The 21,489-nt window shown below is 51.1% G+C and overlaps 1 protein-coding gene across 1 annotated transcript in view; it reads right to left on the bottom strand.

The window, feature by feature from the left end:
• Positions 1 to 5,303: 5,303 nt before the first annotated feature.
• Positions 5,304 to 21,489, bottom strand: part of CABLES1 (Cdk5 and Abl enzyme substrate 1) — a 105,870-nt gene continuing 89,684 nt past the window's right edge. Inside the window, exons 8-10 of the mRNA XM_019930528.3 lie at positions 10,195 to 10,301; positions 8,716 to 8,923; positions 5,304 to 6,693 (exon numbers count right to left, since the gene is read on the bottom strand). Of these exons, the coding sequence (XP_019786087.1) occupies positions 6,553 to 6,693; positions 8,716 to 8,923; positions 10,195 to 10,301 (456 nt within the window). The 3' untranslated portion in view covers positions 5,304 to 6,552. The remainder of the gene's footprint in view (positions 6,694 to 8,715; positions 8,924 to 10,194; positions 10,302 to 21,489) is intronic.

Genomic DNA, 21,489 nt, shown 5'->3' with positions numbered 1-21,489 from the left:
GTTTTCACTTAAATTCTTTGCTAACTCAGTGAAGTTCAGTTATAAAACTAATTATGTCCATTTATGGAACACCTACAGGTGTCTACTGTAGCATCTCACTTGATCCTCCAGAACCCCTCTGATGGGAGGTATTAAGACCCCCTTAGGAGGCCAGCACCCTTCAGTGGCTGGCTTGAGGTCACCCGGTCTGCCGGCCCCGGAGCCCCCTCCTTCCTTTCTGTGCCCGCCTCTCCCAAGGTCACTGCCTCTGGGCTCCCCATGGGCTGCTACTGAAAATCATCCTTCTCGCTCTGGGCCCCCCTGCTTCTGGCTGAATGCTCTTCCCAGAAAAATCTCTTGCCCGCAGTCTTCCCTTGAAAACCGCTTCCTCCCCTCTCTCCAATACATAAGGAGAGGGGAAAGGAATCTATTCCACTTGTGTCTTGTTTATATTTTGCAAATAAAAATGAAAATTGGTTTCATGGGAGAAGGCAGGTGCCTTAGGAAAAAATTGCACCTGGTTTAGAATCTCATAAAACAGTCTGTAGTTTTCCCCAGGGACTTCCAGATACGCCTCAAAGGGGATCTGCTTCCTTTTTCTTAAGCCAGTAAAAAAATATATAGAGTGAGTGGTTCCGGCAGAGATGCCATCAGCCTCCCCGCTGGACCCCCGAATTTTCTTGCTGGTCATCATTTATGATGAGCTCCTGTTCAGAAGCCCCTCATTAGAAAACCACCAAGAATCCGAGGTCCCCAGGGAAAGCCCAGTTGGCAGAGGGGGACTGGATACCACCAGTGCCCTGAGGAGGGCTGTTCGGGGTCAGGTTCACTGTAGCTAAAACGCCTTTTTTTTTGCGGTACGTGGGCCTCTCACTGTTGTGGCCTCTCCCATCACAGAGCACAGGCTCCGGACGCGCAGGCTCAGCGGCCATGGCTCACGGGCCCAGCCGCTCTGCGGCATGTGGGATCTTCCTGGACCGGGACACGAACCCGTGTCCCCTGCATCGGCAGGCGGGCTCTCAACCACTGGGCCACCAGGGAAGCGCCCAAAATGCCTTTTTTTAAGCGATATGTGATCTTCTTGAGCTTTCCCATCCATGTCCTCCTGCTTTCCAGAATGCTTTGGAAGTATAGGCAGCCCTCGAAAGGCCATCCTTGATGGGACACCCTGTCCTCTACTCTGCCAGCTGGCTGTGTCAGGCGGGCTTGGCACCAGCAGTGCCAAGTGAAGTGAGTTCAGTGAGGAAACTATTTATGGAGGCGTGGACAGGTTAAGGGACCAGGAAGCGGTGGTGAGACCCGGGGACGAGCAGGGTCCTTTGGGTGGGGTGGGGGCTGACTGTGGAACACCTCCCTGGACCTGGTTTTCCTCCTGCTGTCACTCTCCCTCAGTGTCTCTCCTTGTCAGAACCTCTTCGGCAGCCAGAGGGCAAGGGGACCTGGGTAGTGTGGTCTGCGGGGTGGAACCTGAGTGGGACCCGAGGAGAGAACTGAGAGCTGCAGAGAACTACCCGCCCAGTGTGGTGATTGTTTTGTGATGGTTTATTCAACCCAAGCAATATTTGGTAAATTCCATGTGCTAGGCACTGTGCTGGGCGCTGAGGGATAGGGCGATGGATTTCTGTCTCTGGCTTCTCACCAATCTGTCCAGGTGCCCCAGTAAGGAGTCTCCTTGATTTCCTCCTGTCTTCTTGATCTTCACTCACTGGACCAAACAATTGCTCTAACTTGCCCACCTTGTCACCTGTGTGCCAGGCTGATTCCTGAGTGGCGGTTTCCAACCCTGTTGCCTTGGGCTCATCCATTCCAGGTCCATCCGGGGAGTCTGTCCTGCCCCTGGAGCATCCCCACTGTTGGGGCTCCTTCTGGAGAACAGTATCACGGCACCTGGAGAGGGTGCCTTCCACTTCCAGTGGTCTCTCTCCAACCTCTTGAAGCATCTCAGGGGAGACCCATGGAGTCCTTGCCGTCACCCACAGAACACAGGGTAAGACACATTTTATAAAATGCTACGTGGACCTCAATGAAGGTCAATCTGGAATCAAACTGGAGATCTGTTCATCATGATGTCCCAAGGTCATGACTGTACAGCTCTCCAGCTCTGGTAGAGGGGGCTCATGCTCCAGCACCCACCACGGCTCTGACCCTCCACTGTCGCAACTCTCCACCTGGGCATGGACCCGAGAAGCTGAGATACAGGCCTCATCCAGGCAGTGACCTTAGTCAACACCGGATGAAGCGATCACTATAAGCCAGCTCTGCGCTGGGACCTCCTATCGGTTAACTGTACCTTTATCCAATTTAAATCTTTCTGGCCATGTGCATCCACAAAAATGTTAGATGAGGCAGTTAGGTAAACAACTGTCAAAACTACCTTTCAGTGAGAGACTGGCACTGTTCTTTTTGGTGTTAAAAACCATCTACAGGACTTCCCTGGTGTCACAGTGGTTAAGAATCCGCCTGCCAATGCAGGGGACACAGGTTCGAGCCCTGCTCCGGGAAGATCCCACGTGCCGCGGAGCAGCTAAGCCCGTGCGCCACAACTACTGAGCCTGCGAGCCACGACTACTGAAGCCCGCATGCCTAGGGCCCTTGCGCCGCGACAAGAGAAGCCGCCACAGTGAGAAGCCCGTGCACCGCAATGAAGAGTAGCCGCCCACTCACTGCAACTAGAGAAAGCCCGCGCGCAGCAATGAAGACCCAACGCAGCCAAAAATAATAAATAAATAAAATTAAAAAAAAAAGACATTACAGAGATTTGTAAAAAAAGTAAAACAATGCCACTCTTCCCACTAGATTAAAAAGAAAATCTACAGTTCCTGTTTTAGACAACTTTATACATGAGTAGTATCTTTTTTCAGACAGAAAATTTATTTCCTATGCGTATTGGAGGAATAATACCTCTCAGATTTTAATGCATACAAATGTCCACAGAATCTTGTTGAGATGCAGATTCTGCATTTGTAACTAGACCCCAGGGGATGCCAACTCTGCTGGTCCTCAGACCACACTTTGAGTAGCAAGATGGTAGCGGGAGACGGTACACGGGTAAGTACCATCCTTGCCAGGTGTGTCTTCAGGGTTCAGCCAGCTCAGTGTTTGAAGACTTTCTGGAATATCTCTTTAGAAGTCTGCATGGCCCTTTGTGCAATGGGGGCTGTCAGAGCGAGCACTCCCTGCCTTGACGGTGAGAGGACCATGCCCTTGAATTATTATTTTCTTCTTTTATAGCTTTTTGCCTTGTTCTGCCTTGCACTTGCACTCCTGGAAGACGCTTTCAAGTTGGTGCTTACAATATGCGACTCCAAATATATAGCCTTGATGTTTCCTCCCTCGTCCGGTCCTCAACACTCTACCTGGCCCTGCTGGGACCTGGCCAGCAATGTGCTTAACCAAACCGTCCTGACAGCTCCTAGGAGATGAACTCAGGCTGTCCCTGGGGCAGGGGAGCCCTGGGACGCTCTGCCCCACACAGAGAAAACAATGAACAGGTAACAAAACTACCTGGCTCACATTGCTTTGTTCCAGCCTACCCCTCCTCGGCACGGGCAGATTGCAACGGAGGCAAGAAGGCCGGCCGTTCTGCACGGAACCGGAAACGTCTAAGAAAGAGTTCAGTGGTAGGGCGATGAACAGACCTGTGTGCTGCTGCGGGAACGGAGGGGCCCGTGGCGCGCAGTGGTCTGTGCGGAGTACGGGGAGGCCCAGAATGGGTGTGCTGGGTGGGCCGCCAAAAGAAGAGAGGAAGTTTGGGTCAGGAGAAAAAAACCAAGGAAAACAAACAGCTTTGCCTTTGGTGTGGATTTCCTGCTTTAATGCAGGTTTGATTGGGGGGAAAGAAGGGAAAGGAGTGACCTCTACTGTCACTGGCCTGAGGCCTCCAGGCCTTTGGGGGATGGGGACTGATCCTGCCCGGGCAGGGCGCACAGCGGGCCCACTGCTTGGGGACAGGGCAGCTGCCACCAGGCCGGCTGCTCCTTGCTTTCCATCTCTAACCTGACCTCACAGTCAGGGCACCAGAGGAGAGACACCCCCGGTCCGCCAGGCCAGTCTGGGGAAACCAAGTCAGGTGGGGCGGCTCCTGCCATCCCGAGGAGCGTGGGCTTCCCCAGACCCTTGGCCTTGAGAACTGCAGAGCCTTCAGGCAGCCCAAGAGGGAGCAGGGCTTGCAAGGGGTCCAAGCCTGCCGCTGTGGTGGACGGTGGAAGGGCAGAGCCTCGGGGTCTTCTAGAACAGTCTGCTGAGCGGCCGCCTTCTCTCCACACAGGCACAGGCTGCCTCCACGACTCCTTGCCAAAGCCCGAGTCTGGGAAGTGACTGGCAGTCACCACATTCCAGGAGGCGCCGGCAGTGACCTTGGAGCCCTGGCCGCCGCCTCATTCCCCTTTTCCTTCGGAAAGCTCATGTGATGGACAAGGTAAAGGAGAGCTCTGGACAGAATCTTTCATTCTCAGCCTCCTTCCCAACTGAATTAAAACCCATAAACTCCCCACTTAACAAACCCACAGGTCAAAACAGATGTTTAAATTGTCTTAACAAAATGGACCCACAACTTCTTAAGTCCACCTCATAAATGCCCCAAACCAAACTGCCCCAAACCCAAGAACCTGAGCCTGGTTTTAAGACACAGGCAGGATGCAGGGTGTTGCCCTCTGCACATCTGGGCCGGTGGCCCGTGTCACCTATAGGATATCCCCTGAGCTTGGCGGGAGACTCAAGGCAGATGGGTGGCAGGGAGCTACAATTTCTAGATGCCAGTGGCCTCGCATCTCTGAGAGGCTTTCCACCCACCAGGCCCTCACCGGGGAGCTGAGTGGGCTGGGAACGAGAGGGCTCATCAGGGAGAAGCAGGTGACAGACACCAGCAGAGGAAGGTCAAGGGTGGGTTATATTCAGGTGATGGAGACATTCTGAACACTTCCTGTTTCTTTCCCAATTTGCCTCATAAACAGTAGGTGTCCCAGAAATAGTAGTTAATCTATCAAGCCCAAGAGATCGCGTTCCTCATACCCCTCAACAAAATCATCTCACAACTGAATCCAGCTAAGGAAATTTGTTAGCAAAATATTTATGACTAAACTCTGTTACTCTGGGTCCTGTTTGCTCTCCCCCTGGCCACTCCTTGAATTCCTCCAACCTGTGACTGTCAGATTCTTTCAAGCTCTGCTGACTAAAGCCCGGTACCCCGTCGCCCCTTCTCTGGGGTGATTGCAAAGCTCCGAATCTGTGTGTCAAACCGAGGCGGGGATGGTGGCAGAGGAACTGTAATGCAGGGCGAGGGTGATTGGTGAGATGTCACACGTCTACACATACACATACGTGGATATAGAAACAATAAAATCTTTTAATTCTCTCTTTACAGGGCCACAGGCTTCCTTCCGTCTGGTGAACCACAATGGGCGCCTCTCTCCGGCAGCTACGAGGGCACAGAGCGATGAGGTGTCTCCATGCAGGTCGTCCCCGTGAATCGGTACAAGTAGCAACGAAAACTCTGCACTGACAGCCCTGGGGACACGGTGATGCTAAGAGCTGTTGCCTCTTCGATTGACTCAGCCTCAGTCAAGATACGGTTTGTCCCAACTGTCAAAAAACACCCATCATGCGTCTTACCCCTAATCTGGATTTTATAAAACACTTTATATAGACAGGTAGATACATAGGTAGCACAATAAATGTGCCTGTGATGCACTCTAACATAGAGCACAGGAATACACACATGGATCCCGACCCCGCCATCTCCACAGCGGGGAAAGTGTGAAGGTTCGTGTACACGCAGGACGCGATGGCGGAAAGGTATAGAACGTCACATGCCACACCTTTCCACGCAGCCCATCCGAGTGAGAGCTTGTCTTTGTCCCATGGGTGGTAGGAGCAGTAACAGAAACAATGTCATTTTCTAAGGGCAGAAGCTGTCCACCTGGTACGGACAGAGTGACTGTTATCCAGAGATTAGGTAGAAATAATTGCCGAGGGTCAGCCTGGCTCCTGACCCCAGGCTGAGGTCTGTTCTGCAGAGGGTGGGGCTGGCTCTGCGGGTGGAGGCCTGATGTGACATCTCTCAAACACACTCACACTCAGCCACACGCTCCAGAGGAAAGTGCACTTCCAACAGCGGATACAAAAATAGATTGGCACGCTCTTTTGACACACTGAGGGTATCTTTTAGAAGCTCTCTCCCAACTTCTGCAAATTCTCTTCCCCAATCTGCTCTAGAACTCTGCACTCCGAGTTGGAACAGGGCTGGAGAGAAGGCCCTGGACCACGCCTGCCAGGTCTGCGTGTGGTCGCGAGGAAGTCTGGGTGAGGCCAGCTAGGAAATCTGGTGAGTGGGGAGCTGGGAGAGCCATCTTCTGCTCGGGTCTCCCCTTCCTGGCTGAGCAGTAAATGGTTCACAGCCCATCTCGGCTGGCCAGATGGAAGACTCCCTAAAAAGTTTCTGGTACTGCTTCTACACAAAAACATGTCGAGTGGAGAAAAGTTTGCTGTGTTGAGTTCTATTTTTGTATTTCCAGTAGTACGCGCTGCCCCAGTGAGCTCAGGGGAAGTGGTCCCGGCCCTCCTAGGAGGCCTGTGCTAGGAGCTCTGGACCAGGCGTCTGTAGTGGGGCATGACTTCGTGCTCCGGCAGATGAAGGGCAAATTCCAAGGCCACCAACACTGGGAACTCAAAGGCAATCAGTTCTCGTCTGTTCAGCCGGAACTTCTCTTCCAGCTTCTGCAACAGAAATAAAGGAAACCAAAAGCCTTTTAGCTTTGAAATAAAAATCCTAGGTTTTCTCCACGTGTAACCTCTGTATCCATCAGCCAGAGAGTGTTTACAGAGAAACCCGTTATGGGCAAGACTGTGGAGGAAGAAACGGAGGCATCAGCTGTGTTTCCTGCTCTCAGTCCTGATGGAAAAGGACTCCTACCTCCCTGAGGACCCACAGTCTGCCGGGAGCCTGAGATACATCCCGTGACTTCATGAATCTCTTGATAATCTTACACGATCAGTGTTACATTTATCTCCATTTTACAGATGGGTAAATGGGGTCAAGTGGTTAAGAATTTGTCTAAGGTGACATGGGCAGCAAATTGAAATGCTGAGAGTCAGACTCAGCTGAGACCCAAACTGTACCTGTTACAACTAGGTTATTCAGGCTTAGAGGTAAGACTAAAACCATAGCAAATCACCTATAACAACAATATCCACGTGGAAGGTTTAGGATTGGGGGAGCTGGTCATGTGTAGTTTGGTCCTTGCATTTTATGCTCGAGGACCAAGTCCTGGCGAGGCTGCCTCACTTTCAGAGCATTACACGGCCTGTGTGGATCTGACTGGGCTGAGCCCACGCCCAGGGGCTTCCCTCCTGCACTGCCTCTTGGTCCAGCTGCTGCCGGAGTAGGAATGGAGAACAATCAGGGTGAGCGTGGGTAGGAAGGGCCTCATCTTTGCTAGAGTACATTCTGCTTTGGCTTAAACCTAGCTTTTGGCTTAATTAAAAACACAAAAAATCTCAACAGCAGAGTAGTCGGCGACTACTTTCAGATTATAACTGGGCTGGGATCTCGCGTTCAGTTAATTGCTACTGCAGACGGCCTGTCCGGTCGTTACTCTCATATCCTGCATTGGTACTATCAGCGTTGCTGGATGATATATTTCTCAACTATGAAGTGTGTGTAACAGCACACTTGTAAAGATTCATTAGTTCAGCTATTATCTACGTAAACCTATTGATTCTCAGCTCAGATTTGGTATCCAAATCATGGTCCTAAAAGTGTTTACTACACAAATTAGACGATTCTGTACCATTTCTTCCATGGATGGATAAACGAAATGTGGTGTATACATGCAGTGGAACATTATTCAGCCTTAAAAAGGTAGGAAATTCTGAGGAATCTCCTGATCTGTTGGCTTTATTGTATCTCAAGTTTTCTATGAATACACTGATTTTTTTTTTTTTTTTGTCTGCGCCGCGCAGCTTGTGGGATCTTAGTTCTCTGACCAGGGATTGAGCCCAGGCCCTTGGCAGTGAAAGTGCGGAGTCCTAACCACTGGACTGCCAGGGAATTCCCAGAATACACTGAATTTTAAAAACAGGCATTCTTGTATCTGTCCAAGAAGATCAGTGTTTCCTTGCCTTAAGGGGCTCTACTTTAATTTTTATTTTTTAAAATTATTTATTTATTTGGCTACACTGGGTCTTTAGTTGCGGCATGTGTGATCTGGTTCCCTGACCAGGGATTGAACTTGGGCCCCCTGCATTGGGAACACAGAGTCTGAACCACTGGACAACCAGGGAACCCCAAGGAGCTCTATTTTAAAAGGAAGGAGATACCACTCAGCCAGGCCCACGCCCTTCCCCAAAGCAGCCGAGGCCACAGGAAGCCAAGGTGTGTCTGACGGATGTTCTGCAGGTCACACCACCCGCAAGACCCCTGGCTATTACAGTGGCTTCTGGGGCTTGGAGAATAAGCTCACCCTCATGGTGCCTGAAAGCGTATTTTATGGCCAGACCCAATACTGGGGATCTTCAGTCTCATCAGAGTGGCCCATCCCTCCGTTCTAAGACAGCCCGAGATGTGGGGTCTGACATCTGCTGTGGAAGGGCCAACCTCACAGCCCTGGCCCCTTAGCTGGTACTAAGGCTCGGAAGTCTCCCGGGCTGGGTCACCAACCAGGCTCTTCTGAGACCAGCGCAGGCCTGGAGCGCATGCCCCGCCCCCCCCACCAGCCAATCAGAATTCAGCCCACTTACGTCAATTAAATGCTTGACTTCATGTTTTTTGAGGTCGCTTCCAATTTTGGCTGCTAAGAGCACGCACGCCCCGGCACAAAGCTTCCGGTTGTGTTTGTTTAGCTTTCCCTTGAGGGCGAGCTTCTCAAAGTAGACAAATGCCATGGCCACCGTGGGCTCCTCGAGGCCACAGTCCTCCTGGGCAAGCTTCCGCATCTCTCGCTTCAGGCTAGAAAAAGACGGGAGGGAGGGAAGAGTCTTATCAGAACTTGGAGTTTCGGGTGACCCCAAAGAAAAAGACTGCCCTGTCTTGAAAGCATTTTCTCTTTCATTTCCAGAAGGGCGACGTGGAATGGGATTAAATCCCTATGAGTGAGAAAGTTACGTTATATGTGGCCAACAGACTTAAGTCGCTGGGACTTCAAGCCCTTCTCTGTTGGTCAAGCTGTACAGACCACGTCCAGATGGGACCATGTTGAGCCCAAGTGGCTAGGTGAGGGTCCGGAAACTAGGAGTAGAGCTGCCCACAGTGACAGAGGGAAACTAAGGTCATTCCAGAGAGACAGTTACTCGGATAAATTAGGTACTTGGCATCAGCTCTGCCGAAGATCGCTTATGGCCACTAACTATGGCCGAAGAGGGGTTAGACTAAGAGTGCAGCAAACAGCCTACTTAGGAAAGCTGCCCAACCAACAGACAAAATACGAACACTTAATTTTTCTCACCTCTTTGGCTAGGAACGTGCGAGAATCAAATCGGGATTGGGCATAACCCTAAATTACACTTATGTGTGAATTACGTTCGTACATAAACGTATGAATGCCGGCACGTGTTCCAACACTGTGTATAGCCTAGCCTCCATGACTACACACACACACGCACACACGCCCTGAAACCTTGCTGTCCTGGCACTCAGACACAACACAAGTCAGCTTCTCTCCAGCCCAGCAGGGCCAGTCCTCTCGATTACTGGGCCGGAAGATGTGGGTCACCACAAGGTCGATCCAATCAGCTGCAGGGGAAATTTGGGCCTGATTTTGCTTTGGCCGTTTTGCTGACTGCTTACATATAGGGCTTGGCTGTCACCTCTGGGCAGACGGTTGTGGGTAAAGAGTTATCTCAAACCCTCTGATACCAATTCTGTTCTGTTTTGCCTGCATTTGAGAACGCAGGGAACTGAATGTTTCCTATTCTCAGTTTTCCATAACATAAATCTTACTGAACTGTAAGCCACAGATAGTATGAAATGATTCTTTCATAAGGAACCGCACTCCAGATCCTTGTCAGCTCGTGTCAAGGGCTCCGCCTCTGTCCTGCCTGCCTGGGCTCACTCACATCTGGGCACCGGTCAGCCAGCACCGGACGAGCCTCTTTTAGCTGAATGTGACCATGTTTCACTTCCCCAGAACAACAGAAGACCCCCCGTACAAAGCGCGAGCTCAGTGCGTGCTGGGAGAGGGGCCTGGGGGAAAGTTCAGGTGGGTGTTCATCCCCACATACCTCCTTATTTTGCTGAGTGTTAACTTAATGTGAGGAAACTTCTCCTTGAAGGTCTCATTCATGTCCTTCTTGAGATCCGAGGGCTTCACGTAGTCGATCACCGTGGTCTGAAACAGATGGGGCGACACAGCTCACTCCTTAAAATACTGGTCATGGGAGTAATCACGTGCAAGTTAGAGCCAACTTCTAACACCCTGTACCACCAGCAACAGGGAACTCAGATGAGGGCCACCTCAAGGGCTCTGCTGGAGGCAGGAGCCTGGCGGGCAGGGCCTCTGCAGGTGGACGGAAGCCAAACCCCGTCCATCAGCAGGGCAACACTTAGAAATCGTCAGGAGTCTGTGCCTCTTAGTGCCCGTGTTTCAGCCTGTTGTTCACAGAGTGTGATATCTGGACCCTCGCAGATCTGGGTACAATCCTCACGACCATCGTAAGTCATCTGGCTGTGAGAGGTGTATTTATTTAATGACCCCAAACTTCAGATTCCACATCTGTAAAATGCAAACAGCAACGGCGCCTACCTCATACGGCTATTTGGAGAACTACGTCAGAAGTGCTCTGTGCGGTGCTTGGTATACAGCAAGTGCTCAATAAATGTTGGCTACTGGTTTTTTATTTTTTTAATTGTGGGAAAATACCCATGACATAAAATTGACCATTTTTACCTTTTTAAAAAAATAGTTAATTAATTAATTTATTTTTGGCTGTGTTGGGTCTTTGTTGCTGCGCGCAGGCTTTCTCTAGTTGTGGCGAACCGGGACTACTCTTCGTTGCGTTGCGTGGGCTTCTCATCGGTGGCTTCTCTTGTTGCAGAGCGCAGGCTGTAAGCATGTGGGCTTCAGCAGTTGTGGCTCGCGGGCTCTAGAGCACAGGCTCAGGAGTTGTGGCGCACGGGCTTAGTTGCTCCACGGCATGTGGGATCTTCCGGGACCAGGGCTCTACCCCGTGTCCCCTGCATTGGCAGGCAGATTCTTAACCACTGCGCCACCAGGGAAGTCCATTTTTACTGTTTTTAAGTGTGCAGTTCAGTGGCATTAAGTACATTCACCATATCGTACAACCATTACCACCATCCACCTCTAGAACTGCTGTCATCTTGCAAATCTGAAACTCTGTCCCGATTAAACGCTAACTCCCCATTCTCTCCCCCCAGCTCCTCCTGAAAACCACCATTCTATTTTCTGTCTCTCTGAATTTGACTACTCCTCATAGAAGTGGAATCACACAGTATTTGTCCTTCTGTGTCTGGCTTATTTCACCACGCATAATGTCTTCAAGGTTTATCCATGTTGTAGCATGTTTTAGAATTCCCTCCCTTTCTAAGGCTGGGTAATATTCCACTGTAGGTATGTAATGTTGGCTATTATTAACAGTCCCATGAATCCTGAGTTCCTCCTCCTCCCCTTGCCCTTCCCAATTCCATTCATCCTGAAAGACCGGCTCCTTCGAGCTCTCTCTGCGTGCCCTGATCTCCCTTCCTTCTCTGTGCCTTACACTATTAACTCTGAATTAAACTCAGTCTAGTGGGGAGGGATAAATTGGGAGACTGGGATTGACATATACACACTACTATATATAAAAGATAACTAATAAGGACCTGCTGTATAGCACAGGGAACTCTACTCAATACTCTGTAATGGCCTATACGGGAAAATTTAAAAAAGAGTGGATACAGGTATACACATAACTGATTCTCTTTGCTGTACACCTGACACTAATACAACGTTGTAAATCAACTATACTCCAAATTAAAAAAAAACAAAACAACTCAGTCTGGCTGGATCTCACCAGAGTACTCTTACCCCACCTCCTCAGGAACATACTTTCCAAGGGCTGCAACAACGTGGGATGCCCCTCCTGGCTGGTTACGGGCGGTAACCTTTGTCAGGCAAAGCCAGAGAAAGAAGAAACCACACACTGTGATGAGAAGGCCGGCTCCCGTGGACAGCTACTGCCAGCCTCTTCTCAGGCGAGTGCCTGGCCTTTTCCAGAAGACACGTCCAAGGTCTCCTCAGCAGCTCTAACAAAAGTTGGTGGCTTTCTGTGAACACCCCCATTCAGAAGACGTTTGCTTGGACACGGTTTCAGAACAGGCACATGGAATGTCTCTGGTGTCACTTTTATAACCAAGAGCAGGCAAAGAGCCTGCACGTCCAAATTCACACTGATCTCGGTGGGACCTTCTTTGCTTCTCTGGCTAAGAAAGGCAAACCACAGTCCTATTAATGCACACGATTCCACCAAGCTTGTGCAGAGCTTTTCCACTTCTGGGTGGAGGTGGACTCGGTGGGCGCAATGGCGTGACTTCCGCCTCGGAGCTGTGGTCTTTCCAGCCCAATCAGGAAGGCTGTCCCTCAGCTGACCCAGGACACACCCATCTGGTAGCTGCCATGTGTCCTGGCGACGTGCTCTCTGCACCGTGATCTTGCCCAGGTGATTTTTATGAGAATCAGATCCTCCTTGCCTAGGCTGCAATGCCACTTCTGTAGGATCATCTTCCCTAAACCCCAGTGATTCACCTTCACTATACACTATGGCTTGGATAGCCAACCCCCTTCTGGGATGCCTTGCTGTACTCCCCGACTCCTTTGCAGCTAGGATTCCAAATACAATTCCAGTTCTTCCTATCCCATGCGCTGGTGTCAGAAAGCAGAGCTGAAGCAGAGGCTGGGCTTCTGTTGTTTCTGCCACCAAGAAGAGTCGCCACAGGAGCCCTAGAGTCCCAGTTTCCATTTTGCGGGTGTAGACCACAGTAGGGCAGCATGGGTCTGGATCCAGCAGCAGTGGCAGCTTCCTGACCATGGAGGGGGCAATACTGTCACATCCAGAGCTGACAGCCAGTGCAGATGCCCCTAGTGACCTGGTTCTGCAGTGTGGTTTTGGGATCATTCCGGAAACCCCAACCTAGGCTGTTTCGCCAGCCTCCCCAGTGACTCTATACGCTGTTTGGTGCCCTGGAAGAAAATGCCTTTCTTCTTAAACTAGCTCGAGTGGATGCTGTGCTTCGTAACTGAACCATAACTTACGCACACGCTGTTTTCACTGATGGCATTTACTGCGACTGTAACAGGACCTTACTGGGGGGATGTGGGATAGGGCAGAGCTCTGCTTCCCCTAAAGGCACCGACGTCATCAGTTCACCGCACTGGGGTCCTCCCACGCCACTTCCTGACCAGTCCTAGCTTTAGAAGGGCCCCGTGAGCACCAACAACCCAGCTCAGCTTGCAGCCCTGGAGGTGGGGCAAGGAGGGCTCCGGCCACCCCCAAGCCCAGACCTTGCAGGAGAGACTCTTATTTTTATGAGTAGCCTCATCCTAGCTCTTGGGATACGGAGCTGGGACCTACTTTTCCTGGCAGCAGGAGGAGTGGAGAGCTATATTTGTTTCCATGCTGGACCCTGGAGAGGGGTGGAGAAGGAGGGCCAGTGAGCTGATGCTATGAGACCCTTGGCTCAGCACCTGGCCCCCAGCGAGGGCTGCACGTGGCCAAGCCCTCAAGTTCACGTTCTAAGTGGCAGAATTCCTCTGAACCCCAGCTCTGCCACCTGGAGGTACAGAGGTGGCACCCTGTGATGCCTTCTGTGAGGGGTTTCCAGCCACAGGACCATGTCCTGGTGACTGCTCCCCGCACCGGGCAGAAGACTGGCTGGCAGCCTGATCCTCCATTTACTGATCTATTTGGCCATCACCTGGCTACTGTCTTTCCTCAACTAGATATAGTACATTTTGGGGGTGAGATAGTCTCTGCAAACTTCCATCTTTCTGTCAAGGCCCCCCATTTCCTGACCTCCAAGTGGCCAGCAGCCCTGTCCTCCAGGGCGGTGTGGCAGAGGGAGGGTGGCTCCACTGGGGAAGGTACAGGACGGACACAAGCCAGCTGGGCCCGCATTCCTAGGGGTTTGCAGCGTCAGGAAATCCAAGGGCATCCGGGGAAAGAGGCTGTGCGTGCTGACTGCTGAAGGCTTGCTATGCCTGGACCTGATGCAGGTGCCCAATAACAGTCATTCTAGTTCACTTGCTTACATATATTTTGGGGGGTGAGGTAGGTTGGCTTCTGGGGCAAAGAAATGCTGCAAAGACTCAAGACGGCAGGAGGATGGTGGCAAATCTCGGATGTCAGTCTGAGTGCCTCAGAACACAAAAGTGGTTGTATCAGTGTCCAGTGGCTGCTGTGACAAAGTATCATAGACTTCACGTCTTAAACAACAGAAATTTATTGTCTCACAGTTCTGTATGCTGGAAATCCAAGATCAAGGCATCAGCAGGGCCACGGTCTCTCTGAAACTCTCCCTTGCTTCTTCCCAGCGTCTGGTAGTCCCAGGTGGTCCCTGGCTTGCACATGCATCATTCCAACCCCTGCCTCCACACAGTACTCTCTCCGTGTCTGTGTTCACATGGCCTTCTTCTCTCTGTGTCTCTGTCTTCTTAGAAGGACACCAGTCCTATCGGGCTAGGGCCCACGTTGCTCCAGTACGACCTCATCTTAACTAATTTACCTCTGCGAACACCCCACTGCCAAATAAGGTCACATCCTCAGACACTGGGGTTAGGACTTGAGCCAATCTTCTTGGGGGACACAACTCCACCCACAGCAGTGGTGTCGCTTGTGACGGAGCTGCTGTGCAGCCTCGCTGTACTCTGATCTCAGCTCTCCATCCCAGGCCGGATGCAGCGTCGCCCCTGCCTGTGAGGCCCCGCTCTGCCCCAGGCAGCTGGTTCTGGCCTTGACCTTGGTCTGAGGGAGCACATCTCTTCTGCCCCCACCTCCTCCACCTCCAGATGGCTCTGGCTCACTCTTGCTCTCATCTCTGCTTCTCTGAGCTGCAGCTCAGTGGGGAGGATCCAGACTCTGGAGCCAGATGCCTGGGTTTAGACCCCAGCTCGACCACTCAGCATCTGGGCACTAGTGCAGGCGGCCTGAACTCTCTGTGCCTCCATTTCTTCATCCGGCTTCTCCGTCACGTGCTTTATGATGGTGGCTGCAGGGCACCAGACGTACGGGCTGCTCGTGCTCAGCTGCTCGGGGCACGTGATCAGGGTGGCTGAATGGGTGGACCCCCCAAGGCGACAATCTGCTCCCAGGCCCTTGCTCAGACAGGGCCTTGCACGCACGCTGCACCTGGACCCTGCTGCTTCAGATCGGCCAGGCGCCAAGTATGGGAAGAACAGCCCTGAGCCCAGGACGACCCTTCAGGTAGATTCCAGAGGGATGACAGTCCTCACTGCCGTCAGCTCTGGTTCCCTCTAGGAAACACTTTCTGGAGCACAGCAGCCACGACTCCTCTGCATGGTCCTATCTGTCTCGAGGGAGCCTTACGACATCCTTTAGAAGCTGGACCTCCCTCCCTCCCTCCCCAACCCCGAGAGACAGTTGTCCTCTTTCCAGTGACGGAGGGTGAGCCGAGGTGGCAGTACCGGGAGGCTGAGCTGCAGGCGCGGGTCACAGTGGGCCCCCGCCACCCATTCGTTCTGGCTCGAGAGAGAATGAATGAAACGGGAGGCCCATGCTTTGTTCCAGGTCCCCTATCAATCTAACTGCACCGTTTACAAAGGCTCACAACGGCTGGGTTTTGCCAGTGCGCGTGCGTCCCTATGAATCAAAGTGCCAATAAATGGGCTGTGGTCCCCTACTGGTCTGGTACAGACCGGGTGACCACTGTGCTCAGTGCCACTAAATTCCAGGCCACGGGATGTGCCAAGTGCAGGGGTCCTTGCGGCCCCAGCAGTGGCCAACAGCTGGGCCCAGCTGCATGAGGGATGGGCAGCTCCATCCCTGGCGCCTGTGATTCGCAGGGTGGGGTGGAGCGAGAGATCACTTAAATGCACTTTCTCGCAGCTGCCTGGCTACAGGGAAGCTGTGTGTGCACAGCTGCAGAAAGAAGAAGGAAGGTCAGCTGGGAGCAGGAGACCATTCGAACAAAACGCAGAAGGTCCAGGAGATGCAATTCAGAAAGGAGCCCTGCCCGGCCTGCCCCGCCAGAGAGGCAGGCAGAGTTAGGAAAGGCCCAGCATGGGGGCTGACGCCACACAGCCCTTCTGAGATAACAGGAAACGACGGTAAGACCACAACCTAGTTCTCCAGCTGGAAGAGTCTACTGCGCCGCCGAGACACCCTTTGCTTTTTACCCAAACAAACAAAGGCTTGGACTCATCATGAGAGAAGGGAGGGAGCCTCCACAGAGCTGACCTTGGGTCCCATTCTGGCCCAGGGCACCACCAGGATGCCCTAAAGGGAAGGCCTCCCAGGGTGGGGTTGGGGTGCAACAGGAGAGGGCGGGAGGCAGCAGGTGTGCGCTGGGGGTGCGTGCACCCTAGTAACAGTGCTAGAGGAGAACGAGGGGCTCAGAGCTGACAGGTTGATAGTCTGATTCCCACAGAAACAACATAAAAGGTGCTTCCACTCGGGGCCTGTTAAGGCTCTCCTTCCTTTCGTCCCCACCTCCAGGGCTCACATCTCCCTAGGGACTCTTAGAGCAGCTCTGAACTGATGTGAGCTTGCTGTCGACTCTGCTGCTGCTCCCCTCTGGGTCAGAGGGGCCCCTGGGGGGCAGGAACATTCCAGAGGAGCCAGCTTCCAGCGGCAGGGCTACCTGAAACCCAGGAGGCTGCAGGGAGCTCAGGGCAGGTGTGCGGCCTCTCTAAGCCTCGCTTACCTGGCCTGTGAAACGGAGGATACAAGGCAGTGATGTCTGCAGCTCTTTCCGGTGCCAACAGCCAGCCTCCACTGCACTTGCCTGACATCCACGGGGCTCCGAGCCCAGCTGGGCAGCGGAAAGCACACGTGACCTGCTCGTTAAGGAAAGCAGAGCCGCGGCCCTTGATGAAATCTATCTCACCACACACAGCTGCGCGCTTCGGCTGTTCTATGTTTATTCCTTTTTCCTGAGAGGGCTGTAAATCACAAGGAAACTACGGGAACGAGTGCACAGACCACTCGGCCTGGGGCTGCATTTGTTGCTATTTCTACCCATCGGATTCCAAACACAGGACCCTGGGTCTAACCTGTGCCCCTTCCCTTAGGCGAGCAGCTCTTCAGGTTCTCTCACTGAAATGAGATGGCTTGCAATCGAGGAGAGGCACCCAGGGAAAGCCGCGTTTGTGTCAGGATTACACCACCATGTGGACTGGCCAGCTGTGCAAAGCACGTTCACGGTTTCAGACATGTGTCGAGTGTTTCCCTGGTACTACAGGAACTTCTGGAGTAGTGTTTCCACCCACCTGAGATAACAGTGGGTGGACGTGGCCCTGAGGTCACACGCATCCAGATAGTATTTAGATGCACTTTTAGCATGTTTCTTAAAGGGTGGTCTCAGAGCACGAGCTGATGAACTGCGTGTGCAGTGTCATGTTAAAAACCACAGAGTGATAATCAAAAATTTGAGACAAATACAGAGAACAGGAGCAGATGCTACCTTTTGGTTGAAATGGAAAGCAAAGTTTCGTTTCATATTATTTTTACAAGAAAAAAAAGATTAAAACCCCCCACAATACTGATGCATGCTACCACATGGATAAACCTTGAAAGCATTATGCTAAATGAAAGAGGCCAGACGCAAAAGACCATATAGTGTATGATTCCATCTTCATGAAATGTCCACAATAGGCAAGTCTATAGAGACAGAAAGTACACTGGTGGTTGCCTAGGGCTTACAGGATGGGTGGGTTCTTAAGGGTATGGGGGCCTCTTTTTGAGGATGACGAAAATGTCCTGAAATTGACTGTGGTCATGGTTGCACAATTTTGTGAATATACTAAAAACCATTGAATTGTACACTTTAAAAGAGGTGAATTGTATGATATGTGAATTTCATCTAATAAAACTGATACCAAAAAAACCCCAAATCCCAAAACCCAAACCCAAAACAGAAAACAAAACCCACCACGATGCAATAAGCCATTTTATTTTTACACTTACATCAAAAGCTGGCAGGTCTCAAAGCCCCACTGCTCAGCGTTTGTGAAGGCGCCTGGCAGGGAAGTTCCAGGGCCCCTTCGAATCTCCAGAGAGGCCCAGCAATGGTGTTTCTGTAACGCTGAACTACTTTTCTTAAAGAGGGTCTCCCGAACTGAATAAGCCTCAGGCATCTGGAAACCTGGGGGCCTGGAAAGAGCATTGCGAGGGAGGGGCCCCTGGGCTCAAGCTGCTTTAGCATCTCAATAAATCCACCTGCAGACAGGTAAGTGCCCATGTCATCCAGACAGCTTTCAGTGAAAAAGAGATATGGAGGGAAAGCAGAACCCAATCTCACGGAAGCCTGGATTAATCTTCCTTTACTGTCTTCTATTCCCTCCTGCTCAGCATCTCATACTGTCCTGAAAAATTAAGTTCTAAGATATATTCCCACAACCCTGGGGAGATGCTGAAACGGAAGGAGGGGCTTTTCTATGAGTCCTTAGATTGTAATATTAAGTAAATAAAAGAATAGGCACTGTATCACGGAGATCAATCCAAGAGACATCCTCTCGAGATCGAGATAGCTACAGATATCACAAAGTCGGCTTTCTTTCTGTTGTCAATACAGTTCGAGAGGGCTTTCTTCCTGAGAAAGGAAAAGGGTCCAGAAATCCCTTCACAGAACGTTAATTTTGTTGGCATTATCTCAGTCAGTTCTCTTATTTTCTCCTCTTAATTGCTCTCCACACCCACAAGGGGGGGAAAACCACTACCGACTTCAGCTGCCAGGTTCTAATGATAAATAACCGCTCTCTAGTGAAACTTTAATTATAGGCCAGGAGGCACAGGGCAGGAAGCACCGGTTCTAGTGGGAGGCCTCTGGCCCCCCTCACTGCATTGAGAAACCATATGAAGTTCAGGCCCTACAAGAACCTGCATGTAGCCAGGAGGCTCGACATACTTTCATGTTTCGTGGTCACCTTCTAGAAACCGTAAGGCCAAAACCACGGGGCCAGCTGCAATTTGATTTCCACATCTGCACCAGGATTTCTTTTTTTTTTCGTTCAAACCTCTCCTTTGCCCTTTCACAATGGCTAATACTGGGAGTGACTTGCTTGGATCAAAGTTAAAAAATACAACTGTAACTACAAATGCAACGTCAGTTTCAAAGGGTTCCACTTAAACTCTGTAAATAACAGCCTTCTTTCTGAGCTTCAGGGGAATGTTCAGCTCTGGAACCCTCCCACTAAAAGGCACATCCCAGCAGTGGCAATGACTGGCTTTTTTATCTTCTACTGAGAACAAACATGAACGAAAATATACCTTCAACTACATCCTGGCTGGTAAACATCACCTCCACTGACTCAGAAAGCCCGCTCCTAGGTATTTATCCAAGAGAAATGAAAATGTATATCCACAAAAAGACTTGTATGGGAACGTTCATAGCAGCAATATTCATAATATCCGTAAGTTGGAAACAGCGCAAATGTCCATCAATAGGAGAACGGGTAAATAAATCATGGTATATCCATACAATGGAATCCTACTCAGCAATTAAAAAAAACCCAGAAAACTACTGACACATGCAACATGAGTGAATCTTACAGATACTAAGTTGTGTGAATGAAGATGGATTAAAAAAAACACAGTACACAATTCCGTTCATATGAAGTTCCAGTAAAGGCAAAACCAATCTTTGGTGACAAAAGTCAGAACAGTAGTTGCCTTTGCTGGGAGGGGGTATGAAGCGGAACACGATTGAAAGGAGGGAACTTTCTAAGGGGATAGAAGTGTCCTACATTTTGGGCCAAGTGGAGGATACAAAATTCATGGAACTATACACTTAAAATTGGTACATTTGATTAGCTATGTTATACCTTAATATGAAAAGAGAAAAAAATGGCAGGACTTCCCTGGTGGTCCAGTGGTTAAGACTTCGCCTTCCAATGCAGGGGGTGCGGGTTCGATCCCTGGTTGGGGAGCTAAGATCTCACATGCCTCCCGGCCATAAAACCAAAATATAAAGCAGAAGCAATATTGTAACAAATTCAATAAAGACTTAAAAAAAAAATTGGTCCACATCAAAAAAATCTTTAAAAAAAAAAAAGGCTGCTGCAGGATTTGATGGGGTAGAAGGACTACAGCTCATCACTGTAAAGCTTGCTTGATTCTGTAAAGGCCACACCAACACCTCAGACCCTGAAACTCCACAGGTATAGGATACCCCAAAACCCAGGACAACAGTCCCTCATTCTCAGATCTGGGCCTCTGCTTGGCTGGCCGAAATTAAACTGCCCTGGGGGCCTCGCGGGGACAGGCATATGGCAGCAGGACCCCAGAGGCCTTGGAGGTTGATATTTAGGGAGGTGTGTGGCGCTGCTCAGACAGTCAGCCTGTGAGGGACTTGCTGGTTCCCTTCCCCAACTTCCACAGCAGGGAGCCGGGGAGGGGGAGGAAGGAGCGGGGCTGCACAGGCTTCTCACAGGGCTGAGTCCGCCTGCAGGGGGAGCCCTGCCCACCATGAGGGTTCACCCCGCAGCAGGAACGCTCCAAGCTGTGTCACTGTGTCAGCTCTTCCTACCCACCTACAGGCCAAGATGTGCCCCAGACCCTCAAAGAGGGCCTTTAACAACCTGGATTAGATGACCCTGTAGCTCCCTCTGTCCACCTTAGTAGCCGGCGCCTACTGACAAGGGCAGCTCCCTGAGCACGGGGTCAAGTTAGCGCAGAAAATTGGTCAGGATCGTCATTCTATTGACTTCCGTGCGTGCGTGTGTGTGTGTGTGTGTGTGTGTGTGTGTGTGTGTGTGTGTGTGTGTGTGTGTGTGTGTATAAAGGGCAGTGACTGTTACTGTTAAAAATATCCATTTTACACAAGATCAACCTCTTGCACACTTCAGGCTCTTGCACATGGGGCCATCCTCCCAGGGCCTGGCAGGCCTCTCTCCCCTCAGCGTTCACCTTTTCATGTCTTCAGGGGAGCCTTCCTTGAGGCCCACCTCCAACCCCTAACCCTCCCTGTCATTCTTCACCACTTTTCTAAGATGACTCCTTCCTTACCCTCCTCACTACAGTGACTTGTGTACTGTCTGCTGTCTGACTTCTCCACTCTAAGGTCGAGAATAGGGTTGGTGGCTGGTTTGTCCTCCACTGTATAAGGAAGCACCTCGCCTGGCACATAGTAGGGCCTCGGTCAATACTGGTTAGATGGACAAATTCTATACCTAGTACCCAACACACAAGATAAAGCAAGCAAACCAAAGCCAAACCCCCTACTCTTGCTCTTGCAAGTTCAGTGCCAAAATGCATGTGAAACAGCCCCGGAAGCCACGTCTGCTTCTAGAGAGGAAGAGTCTCCTGGAAGCCAGTCTGAGGCAGTTTGTAACCATGACATGCACGTCA

This window comes from Tursiops truncatus, chromosome 13, assembly GCF_011762595.2.
Source record: "Tursiops truncatus isolate mTurTru1 chromosome 13, mTurTru1.mat.Y, whole genome shotgun sequence".
Lineage (NCBI taxonomy): Eukaryota > Metazoa > Chordata > Mammalia > Artiodactyla > Delphinidae > Tursiops > Tursiops truncatus.
The sequence above is the reverse complement of the archived record's forward strand: the minus strand, read 5'-3'. Positions and strand labels throughout refer to the sequence as shown.